This window comes from Ambystoma mexicanum, chromosome 1q (assembly GCF_040938575.1).
Source record: "Ambystoma mexicanum isolate Mex_15411 chromosome 1q, UKY_AmexF1_1, whole genome shotgun sequence".
Lineage (NCBI taxonomy): Eukaryota > Metazoa > Chordata > Amphibia > Caudata > Ambystomatidae > Ambystoma > Ambystoma mexicanum.
Window position 1 is genome coordinate 1,302,841,778 of NC_090922.1, and position 18,855 is coordinate 1,302,860,632.

Below are 18,855 nucleotides of genomic sequence, written 5' to 3' on the forward strand. Positions count from 1 at the left end.
AGTGCAGCTTGCTTGCTATGCTAAGTAGTAGAATTGAGCGTTAAGTGCCATTGTACACAATCTACCTCAAAACTAAGCATGTTATATAAGTGCTAGTCCACTTTGTACTAAAAGCAGAACCAACCCAGGTTATTATAGGCCAAACGCAAGAAGATTCATATTCTACCAAACACGAGGAAAGAAGGCTGAATCGAAACTCGGCAGAGGCAGCTCGTGCCAGGGAAGCCAAGGTCATATCAATAGAAGCTATGAATAGTAGTTTCTTTTAATTGAAGCTAAGAACAGAGAAGCCTGCCTCTGAAGGATCGAGATAAGATGGCAAAGGGAGGTGGCGGGTGAAACGAAAATGAAATACACAAATTGAGAGAAACGAGGGAAATTCACGGTGTAGTAGCACGTGACCATCCAAGCGAGAAGTGGCACGGGTTGACACCTAAGCTTGGCAGCCGCCCAGACTAGAGATATCATAACGTTTCCTGAAAAGAAGACACCGCTTCGAAACCAACCACAGCCAACTAATTGACACATAGCCAGTAAAGTAATGATAATCTTAGGGCACCCTGCACCTGGTTGACCATTCGGCGTGCTGCTAAGTAAAGTGGAGATTTATGCATGGTGTTGAAGCCAACCCAATCACAATGGACTAAATAATCTAGGGTCCTATAGATAGTAGAACCAATGGGACGTCATACTCATAGTGACGTCTACTAGAGTAATGTTAGAAGGAAGGGCTTAAATGCCCACCTGATAGTGTTTATCCAATCCTCTTACTCCGTTACCATATACAGATATAGGGCCTCATTACACGGAAGGCGGTAATGGTTAACGGCCACCGTTAATGGTAACGGTGACCGTTAACCATTACCGCCTTACTACGAGGTCCCTTAGCGGGTTGGTGCTTTAACGCCTGCTTTTTGCAGGCGTTAAAAACCAACCCGCTAAGGGACCTCGGAGCTAGTTACGGCACCGCAAAATTGCGGTGCCGTAATTAGCGCCTTCCCCATTCCCATAGAGCCCTATGGGGCAGAAATGGGAATGGGGAAGGGCAATGGCGGAAGGGGGATTTACCGCCCCTCCAACCTTGGAATGGGGCAGTAAATCCCCTTTCCGCCAAGGCGGTGCCGGTATTTTACCGGCATGAGCCATGGCGGCTCACCGCCTTCCGTGTAATGAGGCCCATAGTACCTATAGAAAAGTTACTTTTTCCTAACCAATAGAATTGCATGTTAACTTTTGAGTGTTACACGTCAATGATGACGAGTTTTGGGTATAAATGTTACTGTTTGTATGAAGTTCGAGGGAGTTGAAGCGAGACGGACTATAGCATCACTGTTGATTTCTATGTTTCCCCATTTTTTGTACTTGTCATTAAACTGACTCCCCTTTGCCAAACCATTGAGTTGTCCTTATTGATTGGTGTTGGAGTAATACATCTGCACCCCCATCCATCTCAAGGTGCAGCTATCTCATCTTAAAGTACTTCGGAGCAAACCCCGACTCTATGGGCCGGCCGGGGGTCTCCCCAGTACAGTAGCATCCACATGATCGATTGGCAGACTGGAGGATTGGTGCCAGTTTAGTAGGAGTAATGGGAGAGATTGACAATATTTTAGTAAAATTAAAAGGCAAAGTCACTTGGCAGTGAGGATTTAAAAGATGAAGCTGTAGAGTGGAGGAGAGTTTGCGGGGATGCAAGTAGAGTGATTTTGCTGAGAGAAGGGCAGTTAAGTGAACAAGAAGGGATTCACTCCAGGTGGCAAGGGGAGCAAGGCATACCAATGTTGCAAATGGTGTGTCATGGATTTCTTTAGCTAGTGGATCAAATGTGTGACCCACAATTAGTGGCATAATCAAGAAAGGTTGTTAAAGCAAACAAAATAGTGATTTTCAAAAGGGATGCACGGTCCAAGTTAAAGGCCATAAGTTCTTGCTGAATGGAGCAGGCATAAGGTGCAGGGCAATAAGGTAAATTCCGACTTTTCCGGATAGGGAGCCATGGAGTCGGCATGAAGTTGCATTCAGTGATACGGGCAGGCGGGATGGAGAGAGGAAGGAGAGCGGAGACGGTGAAGTGCAGGAGCGAATGTTGGGGCAGAGCACACTCAATGGAGAGTGAGTAGAGTTGGGGGGATAGAAGAGGAAGCCCAGGTCAAGCGAGAGAGTCTAGATTTGTGCATGGGTTGGTTGTGAAATCGTGTGCCATTGAAAGCGCTGTTTCAGATAGGAAAGGGTTCTACCAAAGAGGGGTTTCTTGGCCAGTGTGTGGAATTTAAACTTAATTCTGGTATTGATAGGTATTGATAGGAAGCCAATATAGTTTTTTAAGGATTGGTTATATATGGGCTCGCCAGTGTTCATTGGCCATAATATAGGCTGCAATATTTTGTAGAACCTCAAACGTTGTATGCCATATTTGCCATAGAAAGCATTTGCAAGGATCTATTTTGGACTCTATAATAGCATGGACAATGGTAGCACTATGAGCCTGTCATAAAAGTGGCCTTAGCCGACTCAGTATCATAAGGCAGTAGTTATTTGAGCTAACTACACTACCTACCTGTGGTTTTTAATAGACAAAGATGAATTCAAAATCAACCCAAGAGATATAACTTTGGCAAAAATTGGAATGATGCAGCCAGAGACTGTAACTCTGGGATATGTGTTCATCTCTGTAGACATCATGGTCAAGAGCAGAATCAGTAGGAGGTCCGTCTTGGCCTGATTTAAAGCAGGCCAGTTCTGTGACATCGAGTTTTTCTACTTTTTAAAAGATGGCACAGAGTTAAGACGTTACCTCGACGATGACATTCTAACTAGAAAATGATCTGGGTAGCATTCACATCATTCTAAAAAAACAATACCCAGAACACAATTTGTGTATTTATAGTTGATTCATATGGCACAACCTGTGATCACAGTCGCTTTGTAGCAACCGAACAGCAAAGTGAAAATCGAGGGTAAAGGGATTGAGCCTAAAAGCCTTGAAACATTTGTATCTGGTGAGTGCAAGGTCAGGTGAGAGGATAAGAGAAAGGGAAGAGGCATCGTTGGAAGGTGGTTTAAAATAAAGATCATAAATGCAAGTGCTGCAATAGACAAATTGAAATGTCTTCACGTGACAACTTAATGCCCAATCTATCTCTCAGAAAGACACGGGCCTTTAGTCACAGAGCATTTTCCAGTGGGGTTTTGCCATTACAAAACTCTTCTGTGATATAGGGCCATTGGCTCTCATTACGAGGTTGCCGGTAGGCCGCCGGTGCTACCAGCAACCTTGTCTTACCATTCCTGCTGCCTGACATCCCTATGCTATCACATGCGACGTAGGAACAGTAAGCTCCCATTCCCGTGGAGTACCATAGGACTCCACGGGAATGGGAACCTTGAAGCTCTGGCACTGTTAGTAACGGTGCCAGTACTTCAGTGAATATTCTTCTGGTAGGTAGGAGCCTGAACGTCCAGCAGGCCCCGACCTGCAGGTAGTTCACAGCCCCTACCGGCGGACTCGAAGTTGCCAGCACCTTCATTTCGGGACCGGCTCAGTTATAATGAGGCCCAATGACATTTTAAATGTTTTTTTTTAATACTTTTTCTTTTTACACTGGGTAAACACAATATAACATCACATGTGTTGCATCTTAAGTAATATTCAGCTTAAACTCCCTCCCCCTCCCCGTACCTCTCCTCATCCCACCTAAACAAACTGTAAAAACAACGACAACACACATGGCTAATTCCTACCAGAAGCATACCGGTTCCCATTTCCCTCCTCCCTACTGACTTACCCTAAACTTATTCTCCCTACTCAGCAGTTGGTTTTCCTTTGCCCTTGATACTTTCTCCTCCGTATTGCCTCTCCACTGGCGTGGTTCAGGGAGGTTTCACATTCAGGGAGCTGAACAATTCATGTACTAAAGCATTCCAGGTTGTCACATTTGCCAGGTGTTCTCTCCTACCAGTCTGGATCACCTCGTACAACACAGTAGCCTCTGCTATGGACCAACGCCTCAGATCCCCCCACCACTCATTTATGCGTGGACCCTCCCTCGATTTCCACGCCATGGCAATCCTTCTCTTTGCCAATACCCAGGCATGATCTGTCATCCTATTTTCTGATATAGCATTTTTAGGGCACCTAAACACTTCTGGGGTCCATTTATAATTGGTTATGCCTCCTCCTCTGAGCCTCGCTTCTATCTCCCAGCAGAACCCTTGCGCCACAGGACATGCCCAAAACATATGTATCATATCTGCGCTCCCCTCCCTGCACCTCGGACACTTTTTGACGGACGAGCCTTGAAATTGCGAAATTAGGTGTGGTTTCATGTAAGCACTATGGTGCACGTAAAGCTGGGCAAACTTCAATCGGGCATTTATCAAGACATTTTTCAGGTAGACCAGTGCCTGTGTCCATTCCGGCTCTGTAAATTCTCTGTCTATCTGTTTCCCATTTACTCCTCCTTTTGACCTTCTCTCTTGTCATTGTCCCCAGCAGTCTCTGATACAACCTGGACACACTGTGCCCTCCCTCAGAATTTATGAACAACAATTCAAGAACACTGTCTTCCTCTAGGAGGGGCAGAATGCCCTTCCACCTTTTCTTTGACATTTTAATATGTTATTGTATATTTCCGGTGTCATTGGCAGACATGAAATCTAAAGTGGATTACAGGTGTGTGTAAATATCTATTGTTTTAAAATCATATGCATAACAAAGGTTATTATGACTGAAACAATACCCTGGCATACCTTTAGTAGATTAACCATGTGTGTATTATATGAAACGGTATAACTTTTTATCTGATTTTTAATTGTTAAGGTAATTTATTGAACTGGCTGACAATTGGACAAATAATATTTAATTACTGTATTTTATTTATGGTAGTGTATTGTTGGGTTAACAATGGGTTTTCAGAGAACGCTTTCTCCTGCAGCATTCACAATATTCCTTATGGCATCATGCTCCACCCCTTCTTGTCATCATTCCTCTGTCGCGTTCACTTTTGCCAATCGCACAGTTATTTCAACTTATCCACTAAGTGGGATTCGCTCCCCTTTGCTTTTCAATGGTTTGTCAGTCAAAGATTTTCGACTGTACAGATGATTTTGCTAGACCTCTGTATGACCACTTCGACCTTTGGTTTTCGGCCCTCCTATTGCCCTTTGGTATCGAAGTTAAAACAAATGTGGGATCAACCAGAGTCTCACGAGTGAGCACCCACGTGGCGCTGGATCCTTCTGCAGCTGGTTTTCCCTTAATATTAACAGTTCTTTGAACTCCCCCTAAGTTGCTACTTTGCAGCTTTCGTTCAACACAGTTCTGTTTCTTATCAGCTCTCCCCTAGACTCATCGGCTGTAATGAACCGCTTGGCCTTTCTTGTATCTGGAGTTAAGGACGGTACTATGGTAGCAGGCGTCTCTCTCCGTCCTGCTTATCAGCGTAGGGATGCTCTGTTTACTGTTGAGATATACTGCAACACACGCTGTCTATTCTTCGCGATCTGACGTTTCCTTGCAGGGAGGTTCGCGGATCTGGCTTGGAAAGCACAAGGTTGTTTCTCTCCTTGTCGCCACTTCAGTTCTTACTATGTTTCTCCTCCTCTTGAATTGCCATGCTTGGATAGCTGTGTCATCATGCGGTCTGCCTTGCTCATATTGTGCTCTTGTGCTCCACCTTTTATCCCTTTGGGGAAGGGAAAGGGTCGTCAGGTGTGTGTGTGATTCTGGTCAATGGCCTGACTTTGTCTGACACTTGTATTGGGACATGTCAGGCAAACGACTCTGGTGTTAGTCCGTTGTCTTTCGTGGTGTTGCAAAAGTTTTTGTGTTGGAAAGGGGGGGCAGTGTGTCTGGATATCCTACGTGGTAGGATGGGGAAAAGGTGTCAAAAGAAGGGGGATACTGCATCTCATCCGTCAGTGTCCCACTTCCACTCCCCGAGGACCCCCCATTCAGGTGATCCTCCCTCATTGGTCTCCTTCCAGGAACTGGATCCAAGAGCGATGGCCGTGTCGTGGCCACCTGGATGACATATCCCCGGGGACTAATTAGGGAAACACCTTCAGGTTTCTCACATACCACCCTTCCTCCATGCGATGTAGCCACATTTGTTTTACAGGGGAACCGGGATAGAAAATCTACGTTTCCCTGGTCTTTTCCTTTTCTGTATTCCACAGTGAAACAATAGGGTTGTAGGTCTAGAAACCATTGCATGAACCGGGGGTTGCAATCTTTGCGTTGGCTAATCTAAACTAGGGGTGAGTGGTCTGTAACGAGTGTGAACCTTTGTCCCAATAGGAGGAATCTGAGATGGAAAATGGCCCACTTGATGTCCAGGGCCTCTAGTTCCATCCAAGAATAATCTTTTTCACGTGGGAACAACTTGCGACTTGCGACTCGTGTTTAATATGGGGTGTTCCATTCCATCACAAATCTGGCACAGGACGACTCCTAACCCTATGAGGGAGCCATCCGTCTGTAATACAAACTCCTTGGAGAAGTCAACTACCAACAGGATTGGGGTTTGGCACAGAGTCTGTTTTAAGATGTTAGAGCATATCTCATCCTCGTCATTCCGCGAAGTTTCTGGGGTTTGGCATTCTTAAGTTTATCTGCCAGCCGGGCTGTTTAGTCAGAAAAGTGGGGATAATACTATGGTAATATCCTATTAACCCGAGAAAGGCCCGAAGATGTTTTGAGTTGGTGTATCCAAGACGGCTTTTACCTTCTCATATTGGGGCTGTACATTCCCATTCCCTATGAAGTAGCCAAGGTATTTGTTACGGCTGTTTGGGCTGGATGAGCCGTTAGACCAGCGTTTGTGAGGACTTTCATGATGGAATAAAGATGGAAGAGATGGTCCTCCCAAGTCTTGCTATAAATGACAATATTAAATGACAATATTGTCAATATAAGCTCCACAGAAATCTGAATAGTGTTGTAGGATGTTATCCATGAGACGTTGGAAAGTGGCTGGCACGCTGTATAAGCCAAAAGGCAGGACTTTAAACTGGAATAATCTTAGGGGTGTGTAAAATGCGGTCTTTTACTTGTCTGGCCAATGTATGGGAACTTGTCAGTACCCTTTGGTTAAATCTAGAGTAGATAGACAGGTGGCTGCTCTGGGTTTATCAATTAGGTCATCAATGCCCGTGGCATGGGATAGGCATCGAAGTCCGAGATGGCATTAACTTTATGGAAGTCTATGCAGAATCCCCAGGAACGGTCAGGTTTAGTGACCAACATGATAAGAGAGGCCATGGACTTGAGGAGGGATCAATAATATTGGCTTTCAACATGTTGTTGACTTCCTCGATCACTATCTGTTTACGGGTTTCTGGGCGTCGATATGGTTTTAAGTGAACCACTTTACCTTTAGGTGTTCTAATGTAGTGATATGTACCTTTTACTCTTCTTGGTTTTTCTGAGAATACATCGGGAAATGAGATTACTACATCTTTTAGATCTTCTTGTTTTTGGATAGATAACTCAGAAGGAATTAAATCAAAGCTATCTATGTCTTCGGGAACCAGACAGGCTAGTACTTTGGCATGAGTGGCTGACAGGTTCTCCTTCCACTCTTTCAAGAGATTTACGTGATGCAACTGGATTTTCTGTTTTCTGTCCGGTTGGGCTACTTCATAGTTACAGGTACCCGTACGTTCTACTATCTCATAGGGTCCGTGCCACTTGGAGAAAAGTTTGTTTTCTGAGGTGGGCAAGAGGACCAGTACTTTATGTCTTATGGAGAATTACCTCAAGTGTAGCTTTTTTGTCTAACGTGGCTTTTTTGTTGGCTCTGTGCCTTTTCCATATGAGTACAAACTAAGTCTCGAACCAATTTCATGTGTTCTTGCATTCTGATGTCAGTTTGCGAGATTGCAATATGGGCCACCTCTCATTCTTCCCAGGTTTCTCGGAGCATGTCGAAGACATCTCTGGGCTCTCTACCATAGAGCAATTCAAATGGAATGAAACCTGTGGAAGACTGGGGAGTTTTCCTCACTGCAAAAAGTGCCCATGGGCTCATTCGGTTCCAGTCTTTCCTGTCCTTGTCTACCAGTTGCCATAACATTAATTTTAGGGTTTTATTGAATCTTTCTACCAAGCCATCAGTTTGGAGATGGTATACAGAAGTGAAATTTGCAAGGTGGTGATGTCGAGATGTCTCTTTGACTTCTGCCATAAGCTTACTCATAAAATTTGAACCCTGGTCTGTTAGTATTTCCTTGGGAAAGCCAACCCTGGAGAAGTATGGTAGAAGATGTTTAAGGTTCAGCTGTGTGGTATTGTTTGCATTGGTAATGCCTTGGGATATTTGGTTGCATAATCCACGATCACAAGGACAGATTTATTGCCTAATCTAGATTTCTTGAGAGGTCCAATTATGGCCATACCAATTCTTGAAAAGGGGACTTCTATGATCGGTAACGGGTCAGTTAATGGGATGTACGTGCTTGTCTTTTGACATATTTTGCATGTCTGGATGAAAGTTTTTATATCGCGTGGATACCGGGCCAGTAAAACGTCCCACTAATATGCGCCTGAGTTTTAGATTGTCCTAAATGCCCACCGGTAAGATGGGAATGCGCAATCTCTAGTACAGCCTTTCACAAGCTGTTTTTACCAAACCTTTTCTAGAGGTTTCTCTTCTGTAAAGTAACGCTTGCTTTAAGAAGAAAAAGGGACTTCCCTTCTCTATGCCTTCTTTTTCCGGAATCACTTGTAGGAAAGCTTCAGTGAGAGCTGGATCATTTCGCTGGGCAAAGGCTAGATCATGATAGATGGTGGGTTCTTCCCCTTTCCTTTCTTCAATGTTGAGGGATTTTTCAGCTTCCCCAAAGCCTAAGTTACCTCTATCCTTTTTATCTTGTTCACTTTCTTTAAACTGAGGGAATAGAGCTCTTTCCAGAATTCCCTGGCCAATTTGATCTCCCCGACATACCTCAAAAGGGACCTCACCATGATTCTGTAAAAGAACCTACACATCTCCCCGGGAGTCGGGATCAATAACGCATGCTAAAACATCTATTCCGAACAGCCATGCTAAGCCAGATTTTGGGGCCAATCGTATGTAGCACCCCGGAGTGGTCATCAAAACCAAGTCCTTTTAACAGCTTGCCTACTGCCACACATATGAAACCCTATTGATTCCTTGGTGGCAATGCAAGGGTTAGAGGCTCTCTGACTAAGTTTCTGAAATTGTAGTGTTCCCCAATTAGTTTCAATTGAGTCACATCCCCTTTTTGTGTGGGGAGATTTTTTCTATGTCGCATGATCTGAAATTCTAATTCTTTTACTGTGTATACAAGATCTATCTTCAAGGGCGGTTCTATGACGGCACCTTTTCATGCAGTTCTGTTCCGCATTTTGTTTGAATTTGCTATCACAGCTGCGGGCCCTGAATAAAATTGCATTACTTCTTGCAGCAGCATACAATCCTTTTTGACTACTTTTGTAATTGTTGTGCTACGAGGCGACCCCCGATACATCTTCATAAGGTGTATCTTAAATTAATTGGACTGTTATTGGCATTTTGTATTTCTCTACTCTTTGATTTTTTTAGTGATCGTTTGACATGTGTAATTACAATTATATTGTGTTTTTGGTGTTTTTAATTATGTATAAGGTCATTTATATGGCTATATATATGCAATAAAACAAAAATACTGTTAGAGCCAATTGATCATTACTGTGTGTAGGTGGAGATATGCAGAGTTTCAAAACATACTGTACCGTGTGTCTACCCTTCTCAAAACTGCCCAGGAGCAGTAAAATAAAAGGGCATTTTGTTCTCCTTGTAGGTTCCAGGCACCATTCTCCACTCTATCTTGCCACCATGTGATGCGCTCCTTCTCCTAAGATCCTTGCTGTGTCCAATTTTCCTCCCTCTGGTGGCTTCCCTCCAATCTTTCCCACAAATGCAGAAATATCCTTTGTCAATGCCACCTGAAGCGCAGGTGAGACTGGGTAAATTGAACGTGCCCGATGATGGACAAAGCGCAGTTGAGGGCAAGCTCTGTGACTGTGGTTCATAGCGTGAGTCAAAAAACAGTAATAGACTCCAGGCTCAGTTTTTATTACAATTTTTAAGATAGTCCCTTAATTATGTGGGGGCCTAAAAATACAGATTCAAGGAGCCAAGTTGTTACCAGAAAAAAAAGAATATGAATTTCTATAATGCAAATGAGAATAGAATTTATTTCAATATTACGGCTCCTGTGAGTGGCATGTGCTGCTGATGCCTCTCGTCTGAACTCATCATCACAGGTGGCAGCGTAGTCCAGGCAGCAACATGAGGGAGATGGACACTTATATCTGTTACACCATGTTTCTTTTGTTGGGCCTATTTGTCTACATTTTAGGGAGTAAAAGTCAGGTAGGCAGAGTTCTGATTGTAGGTTGGCCCTTTTCCTTTTTTTACAAGTCACAAATGGCAACCAAGGCTGAGATCTCGCAGAATAATACAGAAGATTGATGAATGGGTGTGAAGATTGTGAAGCAGTGAGTCAGCTAACACATTTTTAACATTGTCTGTATTCCACAGTACTAGCTCAACCAAGACCTCAGGCGATGCTTCTATTCCAAACATTGATTGATACAACAACATACCCCAATGACTAGACCAAAGGCAGAGAAGAGCAGCATCAAAGCATGGATCTGTTTCAGGTAATTCAATTCTGCTATAATTATAGCCAAATACTGATGCTGCATAATAAGGCAGTTGCAAAATAACATTTTTATATTGTTGTAAGTTATGATGTCTTCACTACAAATCAACATTGTGTCAACATTCACGCTTCTTTGGGGATCTTTAAAAGTTACTTATGAATTAATTTTCTCTGTACAGTGAATTGGATATTATGCCCCTTAGCTTGTAATAACTGACCTAAGAGACCATCCAGTTTAGTAATATTTTCTGTTGGAGAAAAAGACCAAATACTGAAACTAGTTTGTTTCCTAAGGGCCTCATCACTAGTTAGGGTGTAGCCCTTAAATGCAGCGGTAACGGTATTACCGCCGCTGTTAGGGCTGGCCTTAATAAGAGTTGGGTGCTAAATGGGCTGCTTTACCTCCAGCTATTTTCTGGAGTTGAAAATCTCACTTAGCGCCCTGTTTTCGGCACAGTTACCGCCGGCTGTATTAGTGCGTGGTATTTGCGCCAAAAATGCCCCATTGGGTCCAATCGACCCAATGGGGATTGGGAATTTACCGTTAACGCCAACCCGTGATCCATCTCTAATAGACGGTTGTTGCTGTCGCAATTACAATTGGGCGGTTTTACCGCCGGGATGCCGCCTAACTCGTGATGAAGCCCTAAGACGTTTATCAAACAACAAATCCACTGTGTTGATAACACGAATTGGGTGCCACAGAATTGTGCTTAGCGTGAAACAGTTGTTATCCTAATTTTTATTTTGTTTAAAAATATTATAACTGATAATTTCACCTAAAAGTGTGTTTGATTCAGGAGTTCAAAAATAAATCTAGACATGATACAAAGCACACATGCAAATGAGTTCTTCAGTTTGTGATTGAATACAGCAGCTGTGCTGTAATGCCAAGTATGCAAAATGCTTTTCTTGTACTCATGTCGAACAATTTCGGCCTGCTGTATTGGCAAGTATGCAACAAAAAGAATTTACTCATGTCGAACAATTTGAACTCGCCATTTAGCAACATACATAACCTTCTTATTAGCGGCTGCATACCCCATTCTAATTTTCAACACTTCTATGTTACAAACCATAGTAACTGGCTTGTGGGCACACGGCCCAGCCACACAGTTGCTGGAGGAATCCAGCAATAACGGAAACTACTGCGGTCACGCGGCCAACAAATGCAGGGGGCACACTACTGTGACCCTCAAGTCCATGATCACTCAGAGAAGGGTGTATGCTGGGATCACGCAGACACCAATCACCGGCTCTGTGGTGGGCACATGGGTTGAGGGACCTAGACAGGCTGTGATAACACAGCATATACACAATAAATACAAGGGCACCAGTTGTCACATAGGGAGTCTGCCGCCGTACTGCCGCATGTGTTGGCTGAGTCTCCTTTTATTGGGGAGCCATGTCATGAGTCAGGACCCACTTTCTTAAAGGGGACAACACCACACTGCTCCTTTTTCATAACAAAGAAAAAAAACAACAACTGTAAACACCACAACATGTGAAGTAACATTATAACCTTGGGGGCATTCCAGTCCAGGCACCCATTATCCAGGCAACCGTTATACGAGGCAAACAGTCCTCTCGTCACCTGGTGATCCTAGATCCCTGGTTCAAACTCCTCACTCAGAAGAATCTTACTCCAGTCCTTCCACGCTTGCTGGTGACTCCTGTGATCATCTTCCTGAGCACAAAATAGGAAGATCACATCCTCATCTTCCTCCCATGTGGGATCTCTTCTGTCTGGTAACGCCAGCTGAGTGACTGACGTTCTGGGCAGTCCCTCCTTACCACTGCTTGTCAGGTATCCTCCCTGGAGGCTGTGGCTGGTAATGAGGTGACTGAGGCGGCCGGTGATGGGGCTGGACAGACCCTCGCAAAGTGGTCAACCTTTCTGCACCTCCCTTATGTGTGTCCTTTGGCTGGGCACTTACGTGCTTGCGGTAGGCCCCATCTGCATTGTGGGGATAATGGCGCACCTCCTACGTCAGCATCTGTCCGAAGCCATCCGATTTCTTTAAGGCCTTGCTTCCCTGCCATTAACCTAGAGCACATACGTCCTCCAACTTCGCCCTCTGCATGGACATGTCCATGGTGGACGCTCTTACTTCGGCCAGTTCATGGGACTGGGCCATCTCTAGGATCCTGGCCAGTGTTATACCAGGTTCCTGAGGACCTGTTTCCTTAATTTGGCCGAGCTGCAGGCAAAGATGATTGGTTGCCTAATCTCATCATCCTCATTTTTGCCGAATGCAAAGGATAGAGCAATGTGCAGCAGCCTTCCATAGAACGCGTGAAGGTGTTCTCTGTCTTCCTGCCTTGCTGACCTCAACCTGAACCACTCATAGTCAGAGTTCATCATGGGCATAAAATAGTCATTCAGCACCTCAATGGTGGCTGCATATGATAAATCCATAGGCCGCAGTGTCTGGAACAGTTTCTGAAGTGTGGGGCCCGCCAAGTATTGCAAGGTCAGCCGTTTCGCCCGCTCCCTGATCTCAACAACCTTAAAGTAGAGTTCAATATTTTAGACCCATGCGGTTCACCGAAGCCCAAGGCTGGCTGGTGCTCCCACTAAGTTGAATCCACTCAGTGATGACAGCTGACCTTGTTGTCTGTGAACTCCGCCATTCACCTGTGTTCCATCTCCCTCGTCTGCCATGGCTTCTTACCTGATGCTATCATGGCCTGTGCACGTACAATGGTGATGTGCCACCATGTTCCTGTGGGTGTTGAAATGTGCCCTTAACACCAATTACAGATGCCAGAGCTTGGTGCGAGAAGGTCTCGGGTGCCAGATTCCCTCACGCCCACTGCACATAGGCTGGAAAAAGGCCGCACAAGCTCACACAAGGAGCCACAACCCCCAAGTGCTCCTGCACCAAGCCCAGAGTGTAGTGCTGGGTACCTGCAATGTCTTTATGTCGCCCTTCTTGAATCTCCAGGCTGGAGCGCACAGCAGGGACCTGCCTTGGGAACACACACTCTCCTGCCACCACCATGTGAATACACCTTGACAAATACTCTGCCTACCGTGCTCCTGAGCAAGGACACATACCTTCTTGGATTCGTAACTGTTCGACAATCTCTAATCACAGAGTGCGTGGAAGAAATGCAAAAGTACCTTTCATTTTCTTTTCCCTGTTCCTGTAAACCCAGACACTGGGCCTCATTACAAGTCAGCCGGTCCGCAAAACAACGGTGGCGTTAAATCTGCCGCCACTGTTGTTTCCGGACGGGCTGATTCCGAGTCCTGCAGGGGGGAGGTGTCACTCCCACCAGGTCTGACCTGGCGGGAGTAACACCACTCGCCTGCAGGCGGACATGGAAACGCCGGCTCTGTCATGGACAGAACCGGTGTTTCCATGGTCCCCATTCCCATGGAGTCTTGTGGGACTCCATGGGAATGGGGATTTACAGAATTCCGCCTCCGGAATTACCGGGTCACCGGGGTTGTAATGGAGGTGGAATGGTATTATGGGTCCAGCGGCAGCTTGCCGGTTTTTCTGGCATGGCTACCTCCGGACTGGTAATGATTAATGCAGCTCTGTGATGGGAACCAAACGAGAGTCACCTCTCTCTCTCATTTACACACAACTCTGTTCCGGGGTGCACTGACATTCCCCTTCTTTGCTTTGCATGTTTTTTTTAAAACTGAAGCTCCGATCACAGAGCAGATAACCAACACTGCCATAGTCCAGGAACAACCAGGGCGCAGCACCACTGCCGGCATATATGAACGAGGGCGGTTGGTCATGCAACATCCTTTTTCTTAATACAAAGCTCCGATCACGGAGCAGACAACAGTCACTGCCTGTTGCCGCTCACCAAGTGAACACCCTCTTAACACTTTCAAGCTCCTACCTCGGAGCCAACCAACATTCACTGCTTTGCTGCCCCGGGTCTGCTTCTACTTTGCCGCCAATGTTGTGCCTGGCTCGTGGGCACACGGGACAGCTACACAGTTGCTGGGTGCACCCAGTAACGAAAAATACTGCTGCTGTCACACGGCCCCCAAATGCAGCAGGCACCCTGCTATGACCCTCAGGTCCGTGATCGTTGTATGCTGGGACACCAAGGCCAGGTATCCAGACAAGCTGTGATAACACAGCATATACACAATGTATACACAGACACCGGACACCAGTTCCCACGAAGGGAGTCTACTGCCGCATGTGCTGGCTGAAGCTCCTATTATCGGGGAGAGTTAAGACTCACTTTCTTAATGTGAATAACTCCCCAATCAGGAGTTCATTTCAGAGTTCTGTTGTTAGGGAGAATTCTCGTTCTATGGCTAATTTCCCTTACATATAGAGTCCCCCAGTAGCTTTGCTGGATTTGAAGGGTTTATTTTTTTCTCCTGCTAAGAGTGAGACCCTTTTTTCCCACTCTTAGACAGATTGCTAGTGTGTGTTTTAGGCTATCTTGTGTGCTTATGGTGTATGGGGTTTTCTCACCCTCTTAGGAATCATCTTTTTAACATGTGTGGTACACAGCACCCTCCGTGCCGTACCACAGGGGTGTCGTAGCGAACCCCCAAACATAGACTCCATACCCTGGGACTGTACCCTGGGACTGACTACTGTCTCCCAGGGCATGTAAAGTCCCCATTGACTTTACTAGTCAATTCTTATGAACAAAACCAGTACAACCCATCTTACCATGGAAGTACTGGGAAGGGTTAACAGTTTTTCCCTAACGTTCATTTTCGAGGGGGGTACCGTACAGTCCCTCTCCCAAAAGTTTCTGGCTGGTGGCAGTGGTTACTACCAAAAATATTCGACCGCAAATATTTTCCTATGGGATTTTCCCATTGTTCGAGGCTACCACTTTTTCTGACAGCCTCTAACATACCGCCGCTTTATTTTAATACTAACTTTACTCCGGTAGGTTTTTATTGCCAGAACTTTGATTAAAGTTCTTTCTCGTGTCTTTCTCTATAATCCTAACCCAGGTCGGGTATCCTTTGTTCGTCCTTTTGGCGGGCTTCTGCACAGAAGCCCTCCTCTCTGCACCACTGAGTCTGGGGTAGACAGGATGTGTGGGAGGGGGAAAAGGCACCCTGGACAGGGTTGCCTACACAACCCAAGTCGCACTCTGCCCTGATAGGCTGGGGGGTTCTCCCGCCGGGAGAGCCACCAAACTGTGTGAGTGACAGCTAGGCTATATGAATGGGGGTCTTGCTGCATAAAAGCAGGGTCCTGAGGACTGGAGGACAAGATGTCACCACTGGAACTAAGAAACCAAAGAGGAGAGAAGCTGAAGACATCTGCAACAACTGAACCACCGGTGAAGCCCTGCTGCAGAGCCTCACCACTTTTCTCCAACGACTTGAGAAGATCTTCGCCTGCAAGAGTCTATTTCCCTTGAGCTGGTGGGGCCAACCAGTTTGTCAATCGCCTTCCAGGACCTGCCTTGGTCGAATCACCGGTGCCCCACACTTGGAGACCGGATAGCCAGGCACCCGTCCACCACGGCCGCGATTTAAAGGAGCGTACCTTTTAATCGTTTCGGCATCACCGCGGCTGGCTTCTTCCCTGGGCAGTGCAGTAACTCGAACCTTCCTCCACGACGAGAGCCTCTCTTCCTCTTCTGGACAACACAAACTGCCGGAACTGCCAGGAACCACCGCCACTGCAGGAGCCGCTTCCACTTTTTCAGCTATATTGTTCCGCCAGGCCTCCCGTTTTGTGGGGTATGGCTAAAGGTGTTTGAAATCCTTTACCTACCTCCTGGGTTGGCCGCCCCTATCGACTAACATTATTTTTTACCTTCTGCACCCTCTTTTTGAATCGTTAAACCAAAGACTTGACTGCAGTCACTAGAACAGTTTGATCCTGGGCACATTGCCCTGTACCACTAACTCTGGCACAGGCCTATTGACTTTGGCTAAATCTGTTACCACTGCCTTCATTAGATTGCTTTTCACCCTCAACTGTGTTGGTGCACCAGAAACTCTCATAACCACTCTTCCTTCCCTCTTAAGGATTGCTGGAGTGCCAATTTGCTCGGTTTTCACCTATGTATGACTATTGCTAAAGTGCTACCTGGCCTAACTTTTTCACAATCTACTTGGGAAGTATTGCTCATGTGTTTAAGAGGTTACATCTGTATAACCTGTCCTTTCCCTCCCTTTTGAGAAATTACTAGAGTGCCATTTTTGCTTGGTTGACCCTGTGCCATGGTGCTCAGTTTTCACTCTGGCTCAAACTTGTCTATAATTTAAAGAGGGAGTTGTGTATACTTTTCTTGGCTATTTTAACTTACTTTGATAACTGTGATTCATGTGTTGAACTAGAAGTGTGTACAATAATTATATATATCTTTTTAATAAAAAGCTTTGGTCAGTGTTTCCTTGTACCGTAGTACTGTAGTCCTAATGTGTAAACCCTGAATACTGCTCATCTTCCTCTTGAGATAAGTCTGACTGCTCAGCCACAGCTACCAACTAAATCTTTGTGGTACAGACTGATACCAAAGGGAATTTATTGCATATACCTGTAGTCTTAATCTGCTTTAGTACTCCCCAAGGGAACTGCAGTGGATTCTGCCTAACATCTGTAATGCGAGAACAGCTGCTGCTGAATATAGTTTACAATTCCTACATTTCTATGGCAGAAATGATCAACAGTGTTCCCCAACCCACGCTTATGAGAAACTTTAGCCATATGAGTCATATAAACGTCTGAAATACTTTGAAAATGTCTTTCCTAACATTACATATGCAGTGTTATTCCTTATATCCATGTTGCCCACCATATTAAACTACGGTAGTGTACTCAATGACAGTATTACCTTAAACCTCTATATATGTTAGTGGCCTAATGAGCTAGTGGAGTTAACAGTGCTTCACAGGTGAAATAATTATCCTGTGTAACTTTAGTTCATGGTTTCAACCCACTTACACAGACCATGCTGTACCAGTGGTCTAAGGACATACAGCATCTAATCAATACAGATGAGTGCTGTTCTCTCTCTCCTTCTCTGAGATCGCTGCCTACACAAATTATTATATATACACCTCAAAGGCAGATGGGCGTGCCACTGGAAAAGCCAGTACTAGATTATTCTTGCACTGCATTGTTGGGTTTCAGCAACTTGATCTCACAGATAACCTCTTCAGCAGTGACAGCGCGGTCTAACTCGTGCCGTTGTTGTGGCATGGTACGCCTCAATTTAGCCGCTGCAATATAGACCTTGGCAGCGTTCTCTACCTCCGCCTCTGCTGTGTAAAGTGTTTCATAGTAAGACCGAAAGGCCTCAGAAATGCCTTCGCCTCATATTTACACTCGTCCTCCGCAACCCTAATTGCTCTAATCTGAACCTTGAGCCGCTTAGCTTTCAGCACCCTGGTTAGTAATTTACTAGGATTATTGGACTGCTCATAGAACGCGCCTTTCAGGTTCAACAGCGATTCTTCTCCTCTTTTAACCTCCATCGTGTTAAGCTGACCTCTTAGGGATATAAGCTTCCTGCAGGTTAGAGCTGAGCCATCTCCTTAAACTGCCTCTCTGCTACTGAGATCTCATTCACTAGCCGTTCTTCCTTGACTCTTTACTTTAGCTAGACGAGTGCCCAGGGAAAAGAATTTGCCTCAAATTACTGCCTTGAGAGCCTCCCAATTATTGCTATGGGATGTGTCCTTCGCGGAATTATGCACAAAGTACTGGGTAATCTGCTTTGTAATTTCCTTTCTGACAATTTGGTCCTTCAACAGGTGCTGCGTCAGTGACCACATTCGCTCCTGGGCACATGTTTGCAGAAGATCAAGCCTAAGCAAGACCGGGACCTGATCAGACAGCGTGATATGCCCGATAGCTGCATCCACTACATATTACCGCAGCACGTTGGCCAACAGGACGTAGTCTATTCTAGTGTAAGTCCTATGTAAGTGAGAGAAATACGAAAAGTCTCTCTCAACCCCATGAAACCCCTACCACACATTCGTAACTCCCAACTTCTGAAGTTTCCGTTTCAATTTTGCCGAGGCCTGGACTCCTCCAGCCTGTGAGGCCTCAGAATGATCAAGGTGCCTGTCCATCAACATATTCATGATCTACCCCCCATGATAAGTTCCCCTGTTGTGAACTGCCGACATTTCTGTATCAGGCTAAGCAAAAAGCTCACTTGCTCACTATTCTGGGTGTTTATCAATGCCAGCGTTGGGGGGGTGTCTCTGAC

The 18,855-nt window shown here is 45.4% G+C and overlaps 1 protein-coding gene across 12 annotated transcripts in view; it reads left to right on the forward strand.

Moving 5' to 3' along the window:
* Positions 1-18,855, forward strand: part of CYB5RL (cytochrome b5 reductase like) — a 225,896-nt gene that overhangs the window by 53,069 nt on the left and 153,972 nt on the right. For 9 of the 12 annotated variants that reach the window (XM_069642137.1, XM_069642140.1, XM_069642141.1 and 6 more), the window contains 2 exons: positions 10,548-10,669; positions 18,392-18,550. In XM_069642137.1, the coding sequence (XP_069498238.1) occupies positions 18,482-18,550 (69 nt within the window). In that variant the 5' untranslated portion in view covers positions 10,548-10,669; positions 18,392-18,481. The remainder of the gene's footprint in view (positions 1-10,547; positions 10,670-18,391; positions 18,551-18,855) is intronic. The other 3 variants (XM_069642144.1, XM_069642145.1, XM_069642143.1) reach the window with 1 other exon arrangement.